Raw genomic sequence first — 17,500 nt, forward strand, 5'->3', positions numbered from 1 at the left:
TTGCCGTCATCTCCTAAATGACGACTTGAAATGACCAAATTCAAGGTTCTGTGGAGGACGTTAGCACATGACGATGAGTTTTCAGTTCTCTCTCTACGCTTCCAGCCCACTCATACCAGTTTAATTCCTCAACAGTTACCACACATTTTTAACGCGAAACGACATGAAATAGTCTCGTAGTGATACAAATAACGCGAACTTGTATTTTTAAATGAAGTCCTCGTAGCCGTCGTCGTCCCCATTTCGTAAGCTCCCTATTATCCTTGACACGTCGCTTTTAGCTGGCCAAGATTGACACTTTGACACACTCAAAACGAATGATCGAGCTTCCTATGATAGTTTATTTTTGTTCTGGAAAATATATGCTACGGTAGATTCGTCCGAAATTTGACTTTGAATTTGAATCCTTTGCGGTTTATATCTTCGACGGGACGTAAAGTTGACATAAAATACGAAGTGATGACGAAAGATGGTTATAAGTATGACAGAATTTTTTTGTACGGGAGAAGTTTATATTCTTGTGAACGAGGTTGCTGAAGATCCATCATCTTCCCCAGTTTCTGTGGTACATAAGCGACCTTTTTGAGATTTTTCAAAACGCAACAGAAGTGGAACTTTTGAATATAATTTTTGAAATAAAAATTATGACAGGAATATTTAAGGTAAAAAACAAATATATATATATATGAAAATGGATTCTGTCGACGGATTCTTGATGTTTCTGGGCATTGGCTCTTAAAAAATGAAAATATTTTTAAAAAAAATTATCTTTATACAACTGTTAATGTTTCCTTTGTCTAATTTTCAACCTAACGAATAATATCCGGGCTGTTTTAAGGTTAACAGGTAAATTCATTAATACGATCTTAATGAAGACTCTGGTTAAATTTTATTCTTTACAAAAAAGTTCTTTTATCCCTGCATAATCAGAACTTGTCAGATTGTCTTCGGGGAAGCGATACACCGTTGCGAGTTCTTCTTCCAAAAAGAAAGTTTTGCGTACATTTGTGTCATTATGGGAAAAAGAAAAAAATACTACCACTGGAACATCTGGACTCCCGTGGAAAACAAATCATGGAAAGAAAAGGATTGCATGACAAAAGTTGAGTAATGCGATCTGAACCCCTCTTACTCACCTTGATCCCGTTTTAGCTTGTGGTCCAACAGGGAGATGTGCATCAGCAGTAAAGAAACTTCTCTGAATCCGCCACGCCTTTCTTCGGTTATATTGAGAAAATAAATTGAAAATTCTTGCAAAATTGACACATTTCCAAGGAAATTCTTATGTTTTCCATTAGTTCGATTAATGCTGTGTTTCAGTACTGTTAAGCTTTTATAGCGGTAAATATTGAACTGAGGTCAAGTTACCAAATCTTGCCAGTACATTAAATTGAACACCCCGAAGGGATTTTACTTCAGTCAGGAAAACGTATTTCTGTCTTTAAACAAAAATCCGTCTACCGTGCAATGGTGGGTCAGTTGGTTGAGCATCGGGCCGTGTCACGCGGGAGGTTGCGAGTTCGACCCATGTTTCGAACAGAACGAAAATGAGTTTAAGATTCCGATCTGTGAGTTATTAAGGCGCAGTTGCAATCGGCACATTTCTTGCAGCTTGTCCGAAATTTTGTTGCAACAACAGTTCTCACGTTCCGAAACGAGTTGCTTGATGGGTGTTGCAGTACACCACGTTTCATGCAACTTTTAAGTTACATGAAACGCGGAGGCTGTCCGCGTAAGAACACGTAAGGCAAATTTCCGCACTTCACCGATTTCCTTGATATTTTCAGTGATTGTCAACTACTTTATCCCATGTACAAATATCGCATTTACTTTGATCAAGTCCATGCTTTTCATTTTTTTTAGAGGACTGTTTCCGAGGTGACCTCGAAACTCCACAATTTGCCGTCTGTAACACCTTTGATCTAGCTGTAAATATCGGACATATATATTTAAGAGTAACTCTTCTTTAATACATCACAGGTTCAACGATTGAGTTCTACAAAATAATCACTGAGTTATGAATGTTTCAAAATACCTTATCTTGAGCCGAGAATTTTTTGAGGCGGCAGGTACCTGCGTTTGAAAGCTATTTTCTCAGTTGTGGGACGTGATCTAGAGCTAAGACTACTACAGCTGAAAAGTACTTATACGACGCTAACAAATCATAGAATAAAACTTTTGGGCACTCGCTTGCGTGCGCCGTAAAAGGATTGGTTAGTTTCATAATTAGTCGGCGCCATTTTGACATAAAAGGAACCGCCGTTCCAACTATTTTTTGATCGCAAGTTTGAGAAACATCCTTCTCTTGAGAAAATATTTATATAGATAAGTCAATTACTTCATCCTAAATGCCATTCAACCTTCAAGATCTTGCATGTACGAAAATTGGCCTGTTTGTGAAGAATAAACAAGAGAAGACAAGGGAGACTCGTCGTCTACATATTCACTTATGCAAATTAGCAACCAAACTAGTGTGGTCTGTTCCTCACCAATACACTTGGGTACAGAATAATGTTTATGATCAGCATTATGTTCTGAGCTAGTGTGCAGTAGGTTATCGCATTGAGCACAGTGAATCCTTTTTCATGACAACGTAGTGCCGTGTTCTTGGTACGAGCCGGTCGCGCAACAGTCAACAGGGGCAAAGAGGAAAAAAAATATGTTATTTGCATTAATGCCATCGTTAATTTCCATGAAATACCACCTCTTGACTTGCAGCTTTCGTATTTAATTTGAACGTTTACGGCATGTCGGCAAGCGAGTCATTTGAGAAAACAGGGCGCGGTCTGGATTAGACAACCCATGGAAAAGACGTGTGAGGCCATGGCTTCCCTGATAAACCCTAAAGGAAGTTAGATGGTGAGTTCGACGAGGTTGAAAGGGTTCAATCAGTACCCAACAAATGGCTTTACAACTATTAGTCATTCATCAAAAAATGAAAAATACAAAACAGACACACACACACACACACACACACGCACATACTTACCTTCTGTGGTTTACGCGGACCAAGGTGGGAACCAACGTTACGAGGACCAACCGAAATAAGCATGCTATCAGAACAGTCTCATGTCTGATTGCACACTTGGCAATGACCTTTCAAAATCTATCTTTATTTCGGGGACAACGCCAAATTAAACCATTGGTAGAATATACACACTGGTTTACGAGGACCAAAAAATCCAACCTCTCAGGGTTTGCTTCACACCTACATTACAAAGACCGACCGATTTCATACAGCAGTGAAACCAAGACTTGCCCTAGGTTACATTATCTTTTTCGCCCTAACTACGTGGCTTAAAAATGGAACCCACCATGTTGTGCTATTTAGCTTAAATTGGCATGTTTTACTAGGACCGGGCCGTTTATAATCGACGTTTCGATCACCTTTGCATTCAGATCACCACCCAATTGCAAAAAATGAGTCAGCAAACTTTGCAAAAGACAGGATAAAGTCGCACTGACGCTAAATTCTTCCTTCCTTCCAACAGGGAGTTTGGTATGTGGAAAACCGTGCTCAATAGGGAAGAAATTAAGGGCAAGGTGTACGTAACTTTTTTGTTAGGGCTTTCCTGCCCAATTATTTAATTAAGGAATCAAAGTAGTTAATTTGACGATGCAAGACCTGTGCGAAGGGTGGTGTGGTTTGATAGTTTTCAGTTCCTTACGAAGGCCTTTCGATGGGCTGTTAATGGCAAACATTTGACGCCTACATACAATAAACCACGTTTGAACAAATGTTTATTGTAACGTTTCCTTTTTTCCATCAAACTGGTGCTTGTAACATTTTTCCTTTTCATAAGTAACGTATGTCTCGAATTAGACATATTTTTAAAACTATTTTCAATTGCAAGTTATGAGCACAAAGAAATCTAAAGCTTAATGGTTTTTCCCATAACAGACGGGTTCCTTTCGCGTTACGTACATACTGCATATCCTCGAATAGGCGCCGCGGGCTAACTTTAAGTTTTTTCTTACAACAACTGGACAGACCTTATTCTGGCTAAATTTATGTAACGAAAGGAGGAAAAACACAACGAATGAGTGCAAGCGCAAGCCCGTGGAGATAGCAATATGCGAAAATCACTTAAGCTGTCGTCTAGGAACTGTTTTTGTATTACAATGCAGGTATAGTTGGAGTTGGCAAGGTTACAAAAGTGAAAATGGAAACAGGCTTTCCTTATAATGTCCTACAATGTAACACAAGTGGAGAGGGTTAGGCTTATTTGCTACTTTGGCCATGGGGATCTGGCGCTTATTCGAGGAAATAACCGCATTTACAAATTAAAGATATTTGGAATCTTGTTTACGACAAATGGGAAACGTGAGATACGCGTTTATGTTTTTTTTTTAAAAACTTTGTTCACAGATGAAAATAGTGCACGATAATTCTGCAAGGTGTTGGTGATAGGACAGAACTCAACTTCACTGAGAAACTGTGAAAAGAGAGCGGAAAATGAAAAATATAGGGTAAACATAGACGCATGGCCATTTGTGCCGTTTGCCGTAAACGTCATTCTTAATCTCTCAAATGATCAACAGTAAGTGTTACGGTTAAAACTAAGAACGTTTGAGCCTTTTTCCAAGTTAAAAATGCAAACAAGTATGAATTAGTGTAACGGTAATAGTTGAACAATTTATTTTTGACCAAAGCAAAGTAACTGAAATAGAAACTTGAACACCAATATTTTTAGGCTCTAAAAGGGGAATGAAGGCGGTTAGTAATGTTGCTTCCCCTTAGATGAGTAAGATGGCGCCTTCACGAATTCTTCAACTCGCGCGCAGTACAAGAGAGCAAACTGACCAATTTACATTAGTATCGCTTGAGATGCATGGAGGGTACGGGTGCTGTTTTCGCACTTCTAACTAAGCAATTCCAGCACTGTTCTAATACATTTCTAAAATCCTTAAATCCACGTGGGAGCTTATTCCGTATCAAGCTCTTACTAAGAGAGTACTGACCTAGAATTGAGCGGCGCAGAAAATTCTGATTTTCTGGCATAGTTTCAGCTATAAATTTGATGCTCACTATATGCCGAATGTAATTTTACATACATTAGTTAGAACTCTATCTTCATACACAGTCTTTTGGTTCTAGATTTGACACACCACCATAACAAAAGCAGCACTCAAGCTATACCATGCTACCTATAGCGTAACCGTTTAAACCAGAAAACAGGCTGATGGACCCCTTGAACCGACGAAGCTAGTTATACATATACAATCATGCTAGCTGTTTTAGCTCTTTGTTTCAATTACGGCTGCTCAGCTAACACTTTTTAAAGTCAGTTTGTTGGCAAAAAAATACAGCCTTCAGGGGAAGATCTAGGGGGAGATGACCTGCGGCCTTCTAATACAACTGGTATTCTGCAAAAAAAAAAAAAAAACGTCACTCCCTCCTAAGAAAAATCCTGGATCCGCCCCTGGCCTTCTGTGCTGAGACTGGTGCTTACAAGAAGAACTTCTCAATTTATAGCTTACTGTTTCGTCTAAGTATCTGCCTTTGCGTCAAAGATATGAATGATTGACGGCATCTTATAATTAACAGTGTTAATGTATTCGATTGTCCGTCTTTTTAATAATTCACCTTTTGCAAAATTTCGTAGCAACCCAATCGTAGCTTCCAAGGTAATACCCTTCCTGAACGCACCCTCACCCTTGAAATTGAGGAAGCCATACTGTTATAAAAATGTATGGTAAAACCCGAAGGAATCCGATCTGATTAGTCAAAGTAAAGACAAAATTTATTTTCGCTGTTAATGAAATTTCATTACGCGTTTCAATGGTTAACGGTATTATCACTCATTCAAGGTTTTCTGAAGACAAGATATTTTGAAGACCTATGTGAGCAGACATTGTTTAACTTGTAGATCTCTCATGAAACCTGCTCTGCTTTCAACCAAGCGAGGATCATTAGCTTTTTACCACTAATTTTTTTAACAATTGTCCATGGGGATTACCTACAACCGAGGACAAAATCTGTAGCAGTTAGAATTTAAATAGTTCCCAATTTGTTTGAATTTTAAATGTATACATATTTTAATGCCGTTGGTCTGTTCACATGAAACGTCAACGCAGTATCAAGAGTCTTTTTTTTCAATCATTCGTTTCCTCCTGCGGATCTCATTTTTTACAAAAAATTTTATCGCTGTCCATCGACGTTTGCTAAGCGCTCCTTGACTTTTACGGATGCATTCTTCACAAGCGTTTTTCCCAGGTACCACTCCTGAAGTCACGTACCTCCCCAGTTGACTAAGCACGGCCTTCTTTTCTACGAGGGTCCAAGGTCTTTTTTCGCCTGAAAACCGAAACGGAGGTTGACTGATTGATGAAAACATGATCTTGTCAATGCCTGTACAGTAACTACAACGACGTTTAAGTCAATTGATTCGCCAAAACTAGTTTATATCACTTTCTTTTGGTCTAAAAGGCCGTTTACTCGAGTGGTCAGGACTGTCTAAAAGTGGTTCGTTACCCATAAGTTTTGTTATAAACATAACAGTTCTGTTTTGGGTCCATAGGGTATTTCCATTTTGTGAGGTCGTGTTGAAAATCTGAAAGAAATTTAGTAGTGACTCCGTTGTGTGGTTGGCTATACGTATTCTTCTTTGGTGACGTTTTTAACACGGGAGATGTCTGTCTTATATGCCCTAGTATTCACATAATAGGAGAAATGTCTCTTTATTCACTCAAAAGCAATCGGGGTGTAATGTAAGCGTATAAACTAAGGATTTTTGCCTTTTTTCCACACAATCTTTACTAAGCTTACTTTTCTTACTCCTCGGTTCTGTAGCACTTGTTGAGACTTTCTTTTTACCTTTGGAGGAATCAGGACCTAAAATACGCATGTCAAGTTATTAAAAGAGCCATAATATATTTCGTCATAATAAGTCTAAGACAGAGAGGGTTTGGGTCTCTGTTAGCAATTATTTGCTTTAGTTTTATGGGTAAACTTCTTAATTGCATGATTTCGATTATCAAGCTTAATTTCCAATAAAATTTATCAAACCTCGAAGATTTCATCATGTTTTTGTTTTTGGCTAATGTGGCGGCCAGATTTAACTGTAGTTTTTATTAACTTACTTATGTGGGAAGTCGGCGTCTGCTCTAGAGCTCTCTTTCCATTTGAGCTTACCCGTGGACCTGTAATGTAAATGGTCAAGATGTCTAGGACATGGGGCTATATTCACCTTGCCATTATTTTGCCAGCAATTGAAAAATACATATTTTGTCTGAAGGTCATGCAGGACTGTTGTTTGCATTACATATTAATTTGCTCAGCAAAGTGTTTGATTTCCACCATATGCGAACTATTTATGAGCAGTTATTGTGTAATCTTTTGTCAGTAGCTTGACTTACTTTTGGTTCTTTTTGGCATACGCAATGTGGCATCATCCTCATCTGAACTTCGCGGACGACCTCGAATACACAAGGTTTTGCTCCATGAATTCTTATCAATTTGTACCCGTTGCGCAATAAATACTCTAAAACTTGCTTAAAGTGGGTCAAGCCAGTTTCAAAGCTTTCAAGTAACGTTCTAATTAGAAGGTTTGGCACTACAACATTGTATCACGTAACAGCAATGTGATGGTACCATATGACACATCGATTATAAGATGAGGTCATTATTGTGATGTATTTAGTTACCTTGGCAACGGGAAAGCAAGATGAGGTCATTATTGTCATGTATTTAGTTACCTTGGCAACGGGAAAGCCCAGCAAATACACCCAATATTTTGGCTTTAATTGGTCATATCTCAAAAAAAAACTGTGTGAACCCCATTTTTTATTACTGGAAAGTGATCAGAAGGCCAAGACAAAACCTTCTGCAAAGTTTAAAAATTCTGGACAGCGGATTCAGAGCCACGGATTCTTATTCTGCGGTACAAAATTTTTCTTAACTTCGCAGATAATTTCATCTTGGCCTTCTGATCACTTTCCGGCAACAAAAAATGGGGGTCACCGAGTTTGGTTTTGAGATATGAGTAAATAAAGCCAATATATATGGTGTTTTTGCTGAGGTTCCCTGTTGCCAAGGTAACTTATTACGACACAATCATGACCGTGTCTTGTTCAGGAATAATCGGTGTTTCATATGGCACCATAACATTGCTGTTACATGATACATCACTGTAGTGGCAAACCTTCTAAAGAGAGTGCTGAACTGTTTAGAGCCACCATGAGGTTTAAATAATTTTTCCGTGAATAGTATACTAATAAAATAAACCATGATGACTTTTTCACCAATCATAACATGTTTTGTAGCACCGTGACTTAATTTCTTTTCTTACCATTATCCTCTGCAGGAAAATCTGGTAAGAACACCTTTAAATTGTTATCTCACATAGTCAATTATGACAGAATGAGTGCGTATTCACTTCGGCACTTTAGTCTAATTAACGCCTCCACACACCCACTCGATATGGACTGCGACATTGCCTGGCTGAGACTTATGATTCAGTTAAAAATGTTGTATGATCTTAGAAACAAAGAATCTTACCCTTTTATGGACTTTATTCGGTTTTTGAAAAGAAATTTACCTTTGACAGATATGATCGAGTTTGATAAAATTGTTTTCATGTTCATTATTCAACCGTTCCTCATCTGATCATATCAACGTCTAATAATATGGGTAGTCATGACTTACATTGACTTTCTATGGTATCCTCGTTCCCGTTGTCCTCTTTTTCCGAGGAGGATTCTGAAAGAACGAATGCAATCATGAATAACTAGTATTTATCAGTAAGTGAACTCTCTGAAAATACTCCCAATGTCAAAGCAAAATCTTCTCAATCCAGCTTTAAATAAAGTTCTAATTCTTATGTATTACTACCGTAAAGTTGCTCCACTGAACAAAATCTTTCCCTCACCAGATCATTAGACCCAGCTCCACAATTCACTTTAACTCTTCCTAAGTTTACCTTACTTAAATTAGTGTCTTCATGTCGTGGTATAATAGGAGAAATGTCTCTTCATTCACTCAAAAGCATTCGGGGTGTAATGTAAGTGTATGAACTAAGAATTTTTGCCCTTTTTTCCACACAATCTTTACTTAGCTTACTTTTCTTACTCCTCGGTTCTGTAGCATTTGCTGAGACTTTCTTTTTACCTTTGGAGAAATCAGGACCTAAAGTACGCATGTCAAGTTATTAAAAGAGCCATAATATATTTCGTCATAATAAGTCTAAGACTATGTACTTATTGACTGAGTAGAGGTCGGGCAGGAAGAGAAAATATTTGGCGCGAGGTCTTGGCGTATGGACCGAGCGCAGCGAGATCCGTGCGCCATGACCGAGGGCCAAATATTTTCCTGTCCGGCCAGACCTAAACTCAGTCAATAAGCATTTTATCATATGGGCTCTTTACACTATTTAAGAGCACTCAGAAGATGAAGTTAGGACAAAATAAAAAAACAAAAATCTGCCCAGAAAGTTTATCGAATATACTGTTTGCACTTGCTTTTCTGGCTGTAAATTACTTGGATGTTTAAAAGCGACGAAATCCCCTAAAATTGCACCGCACGGAGCAGTACGTGCTCCTAGCAGGGACGGCTTTTTCCGGCCCTGGGGCCCGTTTCTCGAAAGTCCCGAAAAGCCATTTGTGAACCTGCCAACCGCTTGTTGAGGAAAGCCGATCTTTTAACATGTTTTCAAGATAACAAAATGCAAACTGACTGAAAAGTTTGACGACTCAAATCCTCTCCGTTCTTGAGATAAAGAGGGAATTGTGACTCCCGTAAATGGCACGTAAAGTTTCAGACTTTCCAGAACCGGGCCCCTGCTCGCGCTAATGCGTACAGCCCTCATACAGGGATTTTCCCAATAGTTGCGCAATGAAAGCGCGCGCGGGGCCGTAAGGACCATATGATTAAGGGAGAGTTTGGGTCTCTGTTAGCAATTATTTGCTTTAGTTTTATGGGTAAACTTCTTAATTGCATGATTTCGATTATCAAGCTTAATTTCCAATAAAATTTATCAAACCTCGAAGATTTTATCGTGTTTTTGTTTTTAGCTAATGTGCCGGCCAGATTTAACTGTAGTTTTTATTAACTTACTTATGTGGGAAGTCGGCGTCTGCTCTAGAGCTCTCTTTCCATTTGAGCTTACCCGTGGACCTGTAATGTAAATGGTCAAGATGTCCAGGACATGGGGCTATATTCGCCTTGCCATTATTTTGCCAGCAATTGAAAAATACATATTTTGTCTAAAGGTCATGCAGGACTGTTGTTTGCATTACATATTAATTTGCTCAGCAAAGTGTTTGATTTCCACCATATGCGAAATATTTATGAGCAGTTATTGTGTAATCTTTTGTCAGTAGCCTGACTTACTTTTGGTTCTTTTTGGCATACGCAATGTGGCATCATCCACATCTGTCTCATCTGAACTTCGAGGATGACCTGGAATACATAAGGTTTTAATCCATGAATTCTTATCAACTTTACCCGTTGCGCAATAAGTACTTTAAAACTTGCTTAAAGTGGGTCAATCCAGTTTCAAAGCTTTCAAGTAACGTTCTTATTAGAAGGTTTGGCACTACAAAGTTGTATCACGTAACAGCAATGTGATGGTACCATATGAAACATCTGTTTTTGAAAAGAAATTTACCTTTGACAGATATGATCGAGTTTGATAAAATTGTTTTCATGTTCATTATTCAACCGTTCCTCATCTGATCATGTCAACGTCTAATAATATGGGTAGTCATGACTTACATTGACTTTCTATGGTATCCTCGTTCCCGTTGTTCTCTTCTTCCGAGGAGGATTCTGAAAGAACGAATGCAATCATGAATAACTAGTATTTATCAGTAAGTGAACTCTCTGAAAATACTCCCAATGTCAAAGCAAAATCTTCTCAATCCAGCTTTAAATAATTCACTTTAACTCTTCCTAAGTTTACCTTACTTAAAAATTAGTGTCTTCATGTCCCTTACTGACTCACCTTCTGATGCACTGTCATTTGTTATATCGGGAATATCTGCCAAGTGAATAACAAATATTAATACCCTATACTTTGTTATAACAATTTCAATTTAGTACTAGGCAAATTGTAATTTGTACCTCGGTATTGCACGTTAGCAAGTTTCACACAAGCTGGGGAACTGTCATTCTCAAGGTACCATCTATATTACGAAATTCACCAGGCCCCAGTTGTTCAAAAGGTGGATAATTCATCCTGTTGATAGCGTTATCCACATGTTGATCCAATTGCGCTATCCAATGGATAGTGCACTATCCATTGGATAGCGCAATTGATTCCGCCATGAATTATGCTGGATATCGGGTGGATAGCGTTATCCACCTTTTGAAGAACTGAGGCCAGGTAGCCAGGCAAGGGGCTGAAGTTTGAAAAAGTTGGTGGAAAGAAAAAGACTTCAGGACCCCTATCCCAAGCATTCCTCGAAACATTGTTCGTGAGTTAGATAATCGTTTCCAAGTTATCATAAATTTTCATTATGAAGTACCTTCGACGGTCATCTCTGCGAGGCTTTTACCCACGACACCCCTGATGTTGCCGGAGTCGACTGCCATCAGCAGTTTGCTGACTTTTGCCAACTCTGTAGTGGACTCGTGGAGCCGGTAAAATTCCCTGTGCACCCTAACGTCGTGCCCGAGGTGGCGCGCCAACCAATCGACGTCCACTTCCGTTAAAGCGGCTGCCTGGGAGACTGTCGCTATATATTTGCGCAGTTTTGTGCTGGTGATTTCTTTGGGCTTCTTTAAAGTAGCTTGAATCTCTTTTACGCTATCTGAGACACAGTCCCATCCACGGAGATGGCCCAAGGACCCCTTGCTAGCTCGGGCAAAAACAAACTTGTTTTCTTTAGGGATACTGTCCGGTCGTTTCTCGATTAGAAGTCCCACTGCGGTCTTTGTCTCGGGGGTAAGGAGGATGGGAACTTTTCTGCTCCTTTTCCCCGAGATTTCAATCAGATCTAGCCTGAGGATTTAATATAGACCAAAACAAAGTAAGCAAGAGACTTCTAAACACAATCTCGGTATTTGTAAAGCAGGTTGAAAACTTCAATATGATGAACCACATATACTGGCACAAGACAAGAGGGGAAGAAACAAAATTCATTTGACCTCTGTGAAAATAGAACCCTCTACGTCTGGAAAAAAACGAAGATCTCAAGATTGAAGCGAAGATCTGAAAATTGACCAAAATTTGCGCGATCAAATTGAACCGTCAGATATAAAAATTGTCAAAACTCGTAAACACTACAGAAAATATCTGTTATTTCTGAATTTTGGCGTTTGACCACATTTCACTGCGATTTTGACAACGGTGTCAACAATGGTTTACAGTCGCTGCCGCGAAACCACATGATGCCATTACAAGGGATTACAAGGCTAAAAACGACAAAAATAGTCCGCTGATAATGTAATCAGTAATGAAATTAATGACGTCAATGAGAACCTACTAACCAATGGATTCGATTTCATTCGTATCATGTGACCTCATGTTGGTTGTGTCGCTGATCTTTAACCTCGCGGTCTGCAGAATACAATTGAGGTCACAGTTTATTCATGACAGATTTCAACTTAGAAGTCAAGTATTCTCTATATACCGAAACGCCTTCTGTGAAGCCGTGGTGGTGTCGAACGACGTTATGTGAGCAGGGAAGCTTGCAAGCTCTTGAGAAACGCTTAAACGCTAAGGTAAGCATATCACTGACCAACACTCGTGGTCAACTTTGTTGTTTTTACCGTTTTAATGGGGAGAAATCATCGACTTACGATTTTTAGTTCCATTCAAGACCCAAGTCGACAAAATGATAACAAATGATAATAGAATATTAAGTGATAAATTTGCTCTAGAATGTCTTCAAGGGTTGTCAGGGTTTGAAGGCAGTGACCAGGTCTGTCATGTCTGTAACTCGCTGTCTTGACGGCCCACAAATATCAAACAATGAAAACGATCAACGAGTTTGTGTTTTATACCAAATATTTAATCATATGGAGGGAGTTATGCTTTTTTGCTATTGAAGTGAAATACTTATATATCAACTATGAATAACACTAAATAAACGTTTAAACCATTTCAAGCCGAAAAACGAAGAACTTCTTTAAAAGAAAACGAATATTTGCAAAAAAATCGGGAAGAAAACGAAGACCGTGGGTACCCATAGAGAGGCTCGCTACTTCCTTGGTATTTCTCATGCCAAGAGTTTGTTACGCGGCATCTTCTTGATGCTTTCCTTTCTCTCTCAGTAGCGTTTTCTATTTTAGTAGCTTAATAGTTGTTACCTCAAAAATTTTCGAGGACATCAAAGAACTTGATTGAGTTTGTAAACGTGCTGATGACGTGACCTTAGAGCATTTAAGGTCGAGACTAAAGAAAATCAAGTCGTGTTCTAATGATAATCAAAACATGTCAATCGTTTTGTTGCGAGGTTTATTCAGTTTTTGTGTTCTTTGGGTCTAACTGATACTAGATTACAATCGAAATATTGTTTCTATTACAGTTACATTTGAAGTAATGTTACCTTTCACACAGGCGCCTTTCTAAGGGTGTCAAGGACTCCTTTAAGGAACTGCTACACTTGGACCAGTCCGGCCGACGTTGGAACTGCTCAATTTCAAGTGTGGCTGTCTCACCGGACCTTCGTTTGTTGAAGATTATGATTTTGGCCAGCGTAGCCTTGGCCAATTTATTCCAGCTTTCAACTTTCTTAGTTTCTGTCAAAACCTTTGACAAAGCCGCAATTTTTAAATCGAGGTGCTTCCTTAACAAGGACAAGTCTTCCGCCAGGGGCAGGTACTCTATTTTGTTCTGTTTCCTTGATCCCAATGAAGCCAGGGATCTTGAGCTGATTTTAGAGGTCCAGTCAGCTTCATAGAGGTCAAGGAAACGTTTTGCCCTCTTTATTTTGTCTTCATCTTTTTTCCGCAGGGCGGAACTCTTGAGGACTTGAGCGCACTTCTTGAGGCTATGGCCCAGCTTTAACGCCAGTGACGGGATGCCGATCTCCAGTCGTGACTCTTCGTCAAATCTACACAGTTCCTTAACTGCATCCACCAGAGTATCAAACATTGACGTGTCGATAAACTCTTCTAAGGTCGCATCATTCCTTTTATTTTGAAGACGGAGCGTCTGGAGAAGACGCGCCAGCTGTCGCATCCTCTGGGAAACATAGTTGGCATTTTTAATGCCAACTTTTTCAAAAATGGCTGCCCCGAAGTTCGTTATCAATTGGTCCCGGCGAGCTATGGAGGAGATGCTGTCGTTTCTCATGGACGAAATAACATTTTTGTAGAGCTGTGCGTCTACGTCTGCAGTTGAGAATGAGCACGTGGGCAAGAGAAGCTTTGCCTCAACCTGCACCTTTTTCCATTTTTTTTCGTCAGTGGTGGTTTTGTGCGGGCAGATTAGGCAATGCCGCCAAAGCTCGTCTCCTTTGAAGAAACCCAGGCAATGTGGACATGGCAAAAATTTTGAGTCTGATTTTAGTTTGCTGGGGTTTCGCACCACAATCAATTCACCCTCTCCAAGTGCCAGCACGTTGCAATTGTGGTGGTAATCCCCCAGCAGACGGATCTTCTCAAAAGCCAAAATTTGCTCATCTGAGCCTTCCTTCAGTTTCATGGCAGCCGCAACTGACGGCTCTTCTTTGTGGCGCCTTCTCTGATGTCGACTTAACTTTTGAAATTTCTGCTCGCAAAACATGCACATATGTGCTTTACTGGCAGAAATCGATATATTTGGAGATGTGCCTACAAACAAAATTGCTTGGATTACATAAAAGAAATATTATTTTGATAAATATTTAATTGCGATAGTTAGGCAAAGCCTTACTTTGAGGCAATTTTAAAGATTTTTGTCGGCTAATACAAGTTTCAGATATTGAAGTAGACTTATGCTAAGCACAGAGTTTATCGCTTATTCCACCCAAAAACGATACAAAGGTGATCCCCTGCATCTCAAAGCTTTTAAAAAATTGATATTTTAGCAGACAGGTCAGAGCGCCGGAAATAAAAGTTCTGCTTGTAAAGTAAACGATGTTCTTTCATTAGTGCTCAGCAACACGGGTCTCCTCCAAATGCCCAGTGATATTCAAAGTGTGCCAACAAGTAGATCCTACACTTATTTTTTGTGTAAACTAAAAGTCCAGAATAATTGCATCACAACTGGATTTGAGGGTAGGGTTTTAGGCCTTAATTTACCGGATTTTTCTGATTTATCCACCTCGACTTGTTCTTGTGGGCCATCAGTTCTTAGGAGTTGAGGACCTTTCTGGAGCTGTTGTCCTTCTTCTAAATTAAAAGCAATGGCATAGCGTGACAAACTCCACCAATAATAATACATCGTTCTATGACAGTAAGTAAATAAACCGACTATTTAGTCGGACTGTTTTAATTAAGTAATACTGAACAGCAGAAAAATGGAGGATAACATCTCTTTTTGAAAAAATAGATAGATATAAATGGGTCTTAGCAGAACCTTTTTCAGATGATCTTTCAATGGGCTTTACTTGCTCCTCAATCTGTAAAGAACATGCAGCACACTGTAATCAAAAAATTTAAAAACGCTAACTTCAATCTGTTAAGAGCCCCTTGTATTTTCTTATATAACCCAATAAATATTACAAACTTACATCATCGATGGTATCCTCACTGTCGCTGGAGCATGCATTCTTTGCCATTACGACTAAAATAAATGAATAAATAAATAAATAAATAAATAAATAAATTTATTTCATTATCTCGACTGCGGTATCAGAATATTGTATACTGTACAATATGTTGCAATCAATGTACTCTATATCGCTTGTGGTATCTTCCATCATATATAGGAAATAATCTGAATAATCAGAGTAACACCAATTCTAAACTCAAAAAAAAAAAATTAGGGAGCCAGACCAGTTAGATTTCATAATTATACTTGCACCATGTTTTTTTGATATAAAATCGTTTAGTTTGTTAGAGTTTTTTCTAGGGTACCCACTAAGCTAAAGAAGGTGGAAACAAGGAGCCGGGAAAGACGTCTCTTCTAGGTTAGTTTCCTTAGCAATTATGGTGGCAACTGAATTGGTGGTCAGCGGCAACGAATGTTTGGAATCACTGAAATCTCTTAACTGTGGCCAAATTACACGTCACCTTTGTCGATAAAACCAAAAAGATCAGATTCGCCGCTAAAATTAGTTATTATATAGAACGAACCTTTCTTGAAAACATCTGCTTGTGGTGACCGTGACGTGGGGAAGTTTTCCTCATCCTGTTTAACATACGTAAGAAACAAAACAAACCAAACATTTTAGGAGTACATGAAAGTCTAATATTTCTTATGTCCAGTTCGATCAAAAGGGGAATAAGTTTACGGCTAGCCCATGCAAACAATAACCCAGAATGCATAGTCAAAGGTCGTCTCACTACTCCATTGTTGTAACATTCACTAAAACGAAAAACAGTTATCTCTTTCTTCTTCTTAATTAAGAACCGGAAGACTTGCATTTTCACTAGATTGGGCTTCATCCTCATCATCCTCATCATCATCCTCATCATCATCGGGATCGTACACTGACGACAGACAATCGTCATCAGTGTTCACCGGGCTGGAGCTATCATCACTACTGTCTTGGTTAGCTCTTCCTTGTTTGCAGTTGCGGGGGTATTGTGATCTGGTCTAAAAAAGAAATGTTGATTACCGATTATTATGGACGCAATTCAATTCCGCGCGTCCACGTAGGGAAAGTTGCGCAAGATTCCACAGAAAGGTTTGCATCGAAACCTGAATCAGCCAAATTTTTATACGGGATCATTGTAAATGATGACCTTATATATCAAAGGAAGAAAATTTGTTAAAGCCGGATTTATAAAATGATAAAAGTAAAGCCCACGCCCTGATTGGTCAATTACCCCTTAACTATTGCACGGCCCATGAGTGAATAGTTATAGCGAAAACACTGACGCGTGCGCCAAGAAAGTACGGAGCGTTAGCAACGACGACTGGAACTGCGAGAACGTCATTCAAAATATAAGTTCGTGTAATTTTAATCACTTCGCGTCGATTCCAAGCTTCTTAACATTACTATGGTGTGGCAGTCTCAAGCCGAAACCGATATTGACAGTCGCGCTTAATTTAGAAGAGAAAATGAAAATGAAAATTTATCTCCAAGTGCTGATGTCCTCCATAAAACCTAAAAGCAAGGACGACGACGGCTACAAGAACATTGTCTAAAAATATTATTTCCCGTTACTCCAATAATTCTGCGATACTCCAAATCGCTCGGCTTCGAATGTGTGAATACATTCAAAGTACAAAATTGATGAGAACGGTCCACATTGAACGAAATGGAACGTAAAACGCTTGGAAAATGGTTCCTCGAAAAGTTGAATTTCGCGAGCTTTCTGGTTAATTTCTTTTTACGACTGGGGAGAGAATATTGTTTCCTCACCAACTGCTGGAAATAAGGCATTTTTATCCAAAATTGCTATTTATGGACGATTCAAAATTTGACCGAAATCGCTTTCATCCCTTGTATATTTTTATACTGT

General features: G+C 39.0%; 1 protein-coding gene and 1 long non-coding RNA gene across 7 annotated transcripts in view; both read right to left on the reverse strand.

Moving 5' to 3' along the window:
* LOC138029346 (uncharacterized) overlaps nt 1-1,241 on the reverse strand; it is a 27,204-nt gene extending 25,963 nt beyond the window's left edge. For 3 of the 6 annotated variants that reach the window (XR_011127868.1, XR_011127866.1, XR_011127867.1), the window contains exon 1: nt 1,137-1,223. This is a non-coding gene — a long non-coding RNA (uncharacterized lncRNA). Of the gene's footprint in view, nt 1-1,136 lie in introns of all 6 variants that reach the window. The other 3 variants (XR_011127865.1, XR_011127864.1, XR_011127870.1) reach the window with 3 other exon arrangements.
* A 4,839-nt stretch (nt 1,242-6,080) lies between these two features.
* On the reverse strand, nt 6,081-17,421 carry LOC138030673 (uncharacterized). The gene is made up of 12 exons (XM_068878556.1): nt 17,401-17,421; nt 16,443-16,628; nt 16,166-16,220; nt 15,601-15,653; nt 15,447-15,510; nt 13,492-14,719; nt 11,467-11,942; nt 10,944-10,979; nt 10,715-10,768; nt 10,331-10,399; nt 8,648-8,701; nt 6,081-6,298 (listed from the first exon to the last, which is right to left on the reverse strand). The coding sequence occupies exons 1-12, from the start codon at nt 17,419-17,421 to the stop codon at nt 6,081-6,083; spliced, it is 2,514 nt and encodes an 837-aa protein (XP_068734657.1).
* Between the last annotated feature and the right edge of the window lie 79 nt (nt 17,422-17,500).

Source organism: Montipora capricornis, chromosome 13 (genome assembly GCF_036669925.1).
Source record: "Montipora capricornis isolate CH-2021 chromosome 13, ASM3666992v2, whole genome shotgun sequence".
NCBI lineage: Eukaryota > Metazoa > Cnidaria > Anthozoa > Scleractinia > Acroporidae > Montipora > Montipora capricornis.

Bases quoted from the DNA above. Each gene is read 5' to 3' on its own strand.
- LOC138030673 (XM_068878556.1), bottom strand. From the start codon at position 17,421: ATGCCTTATTTCCAGCAGTTG. The intron at 16,221-16,442 runs GTTCTTAATTAA...TATGTTAAACAG, and splicing joins GTGAAAATGCAAGTCTTCCG to GATGAGGAAAACTTCCCCAC. The intron at 8,702-10,330 runs GTAAGTCAGGCT...TCGTTCTTTCAG, and splicing joins TATGCCAAAAAGAACCAAAA to AATCCTCCTCGGAAAAAGAG.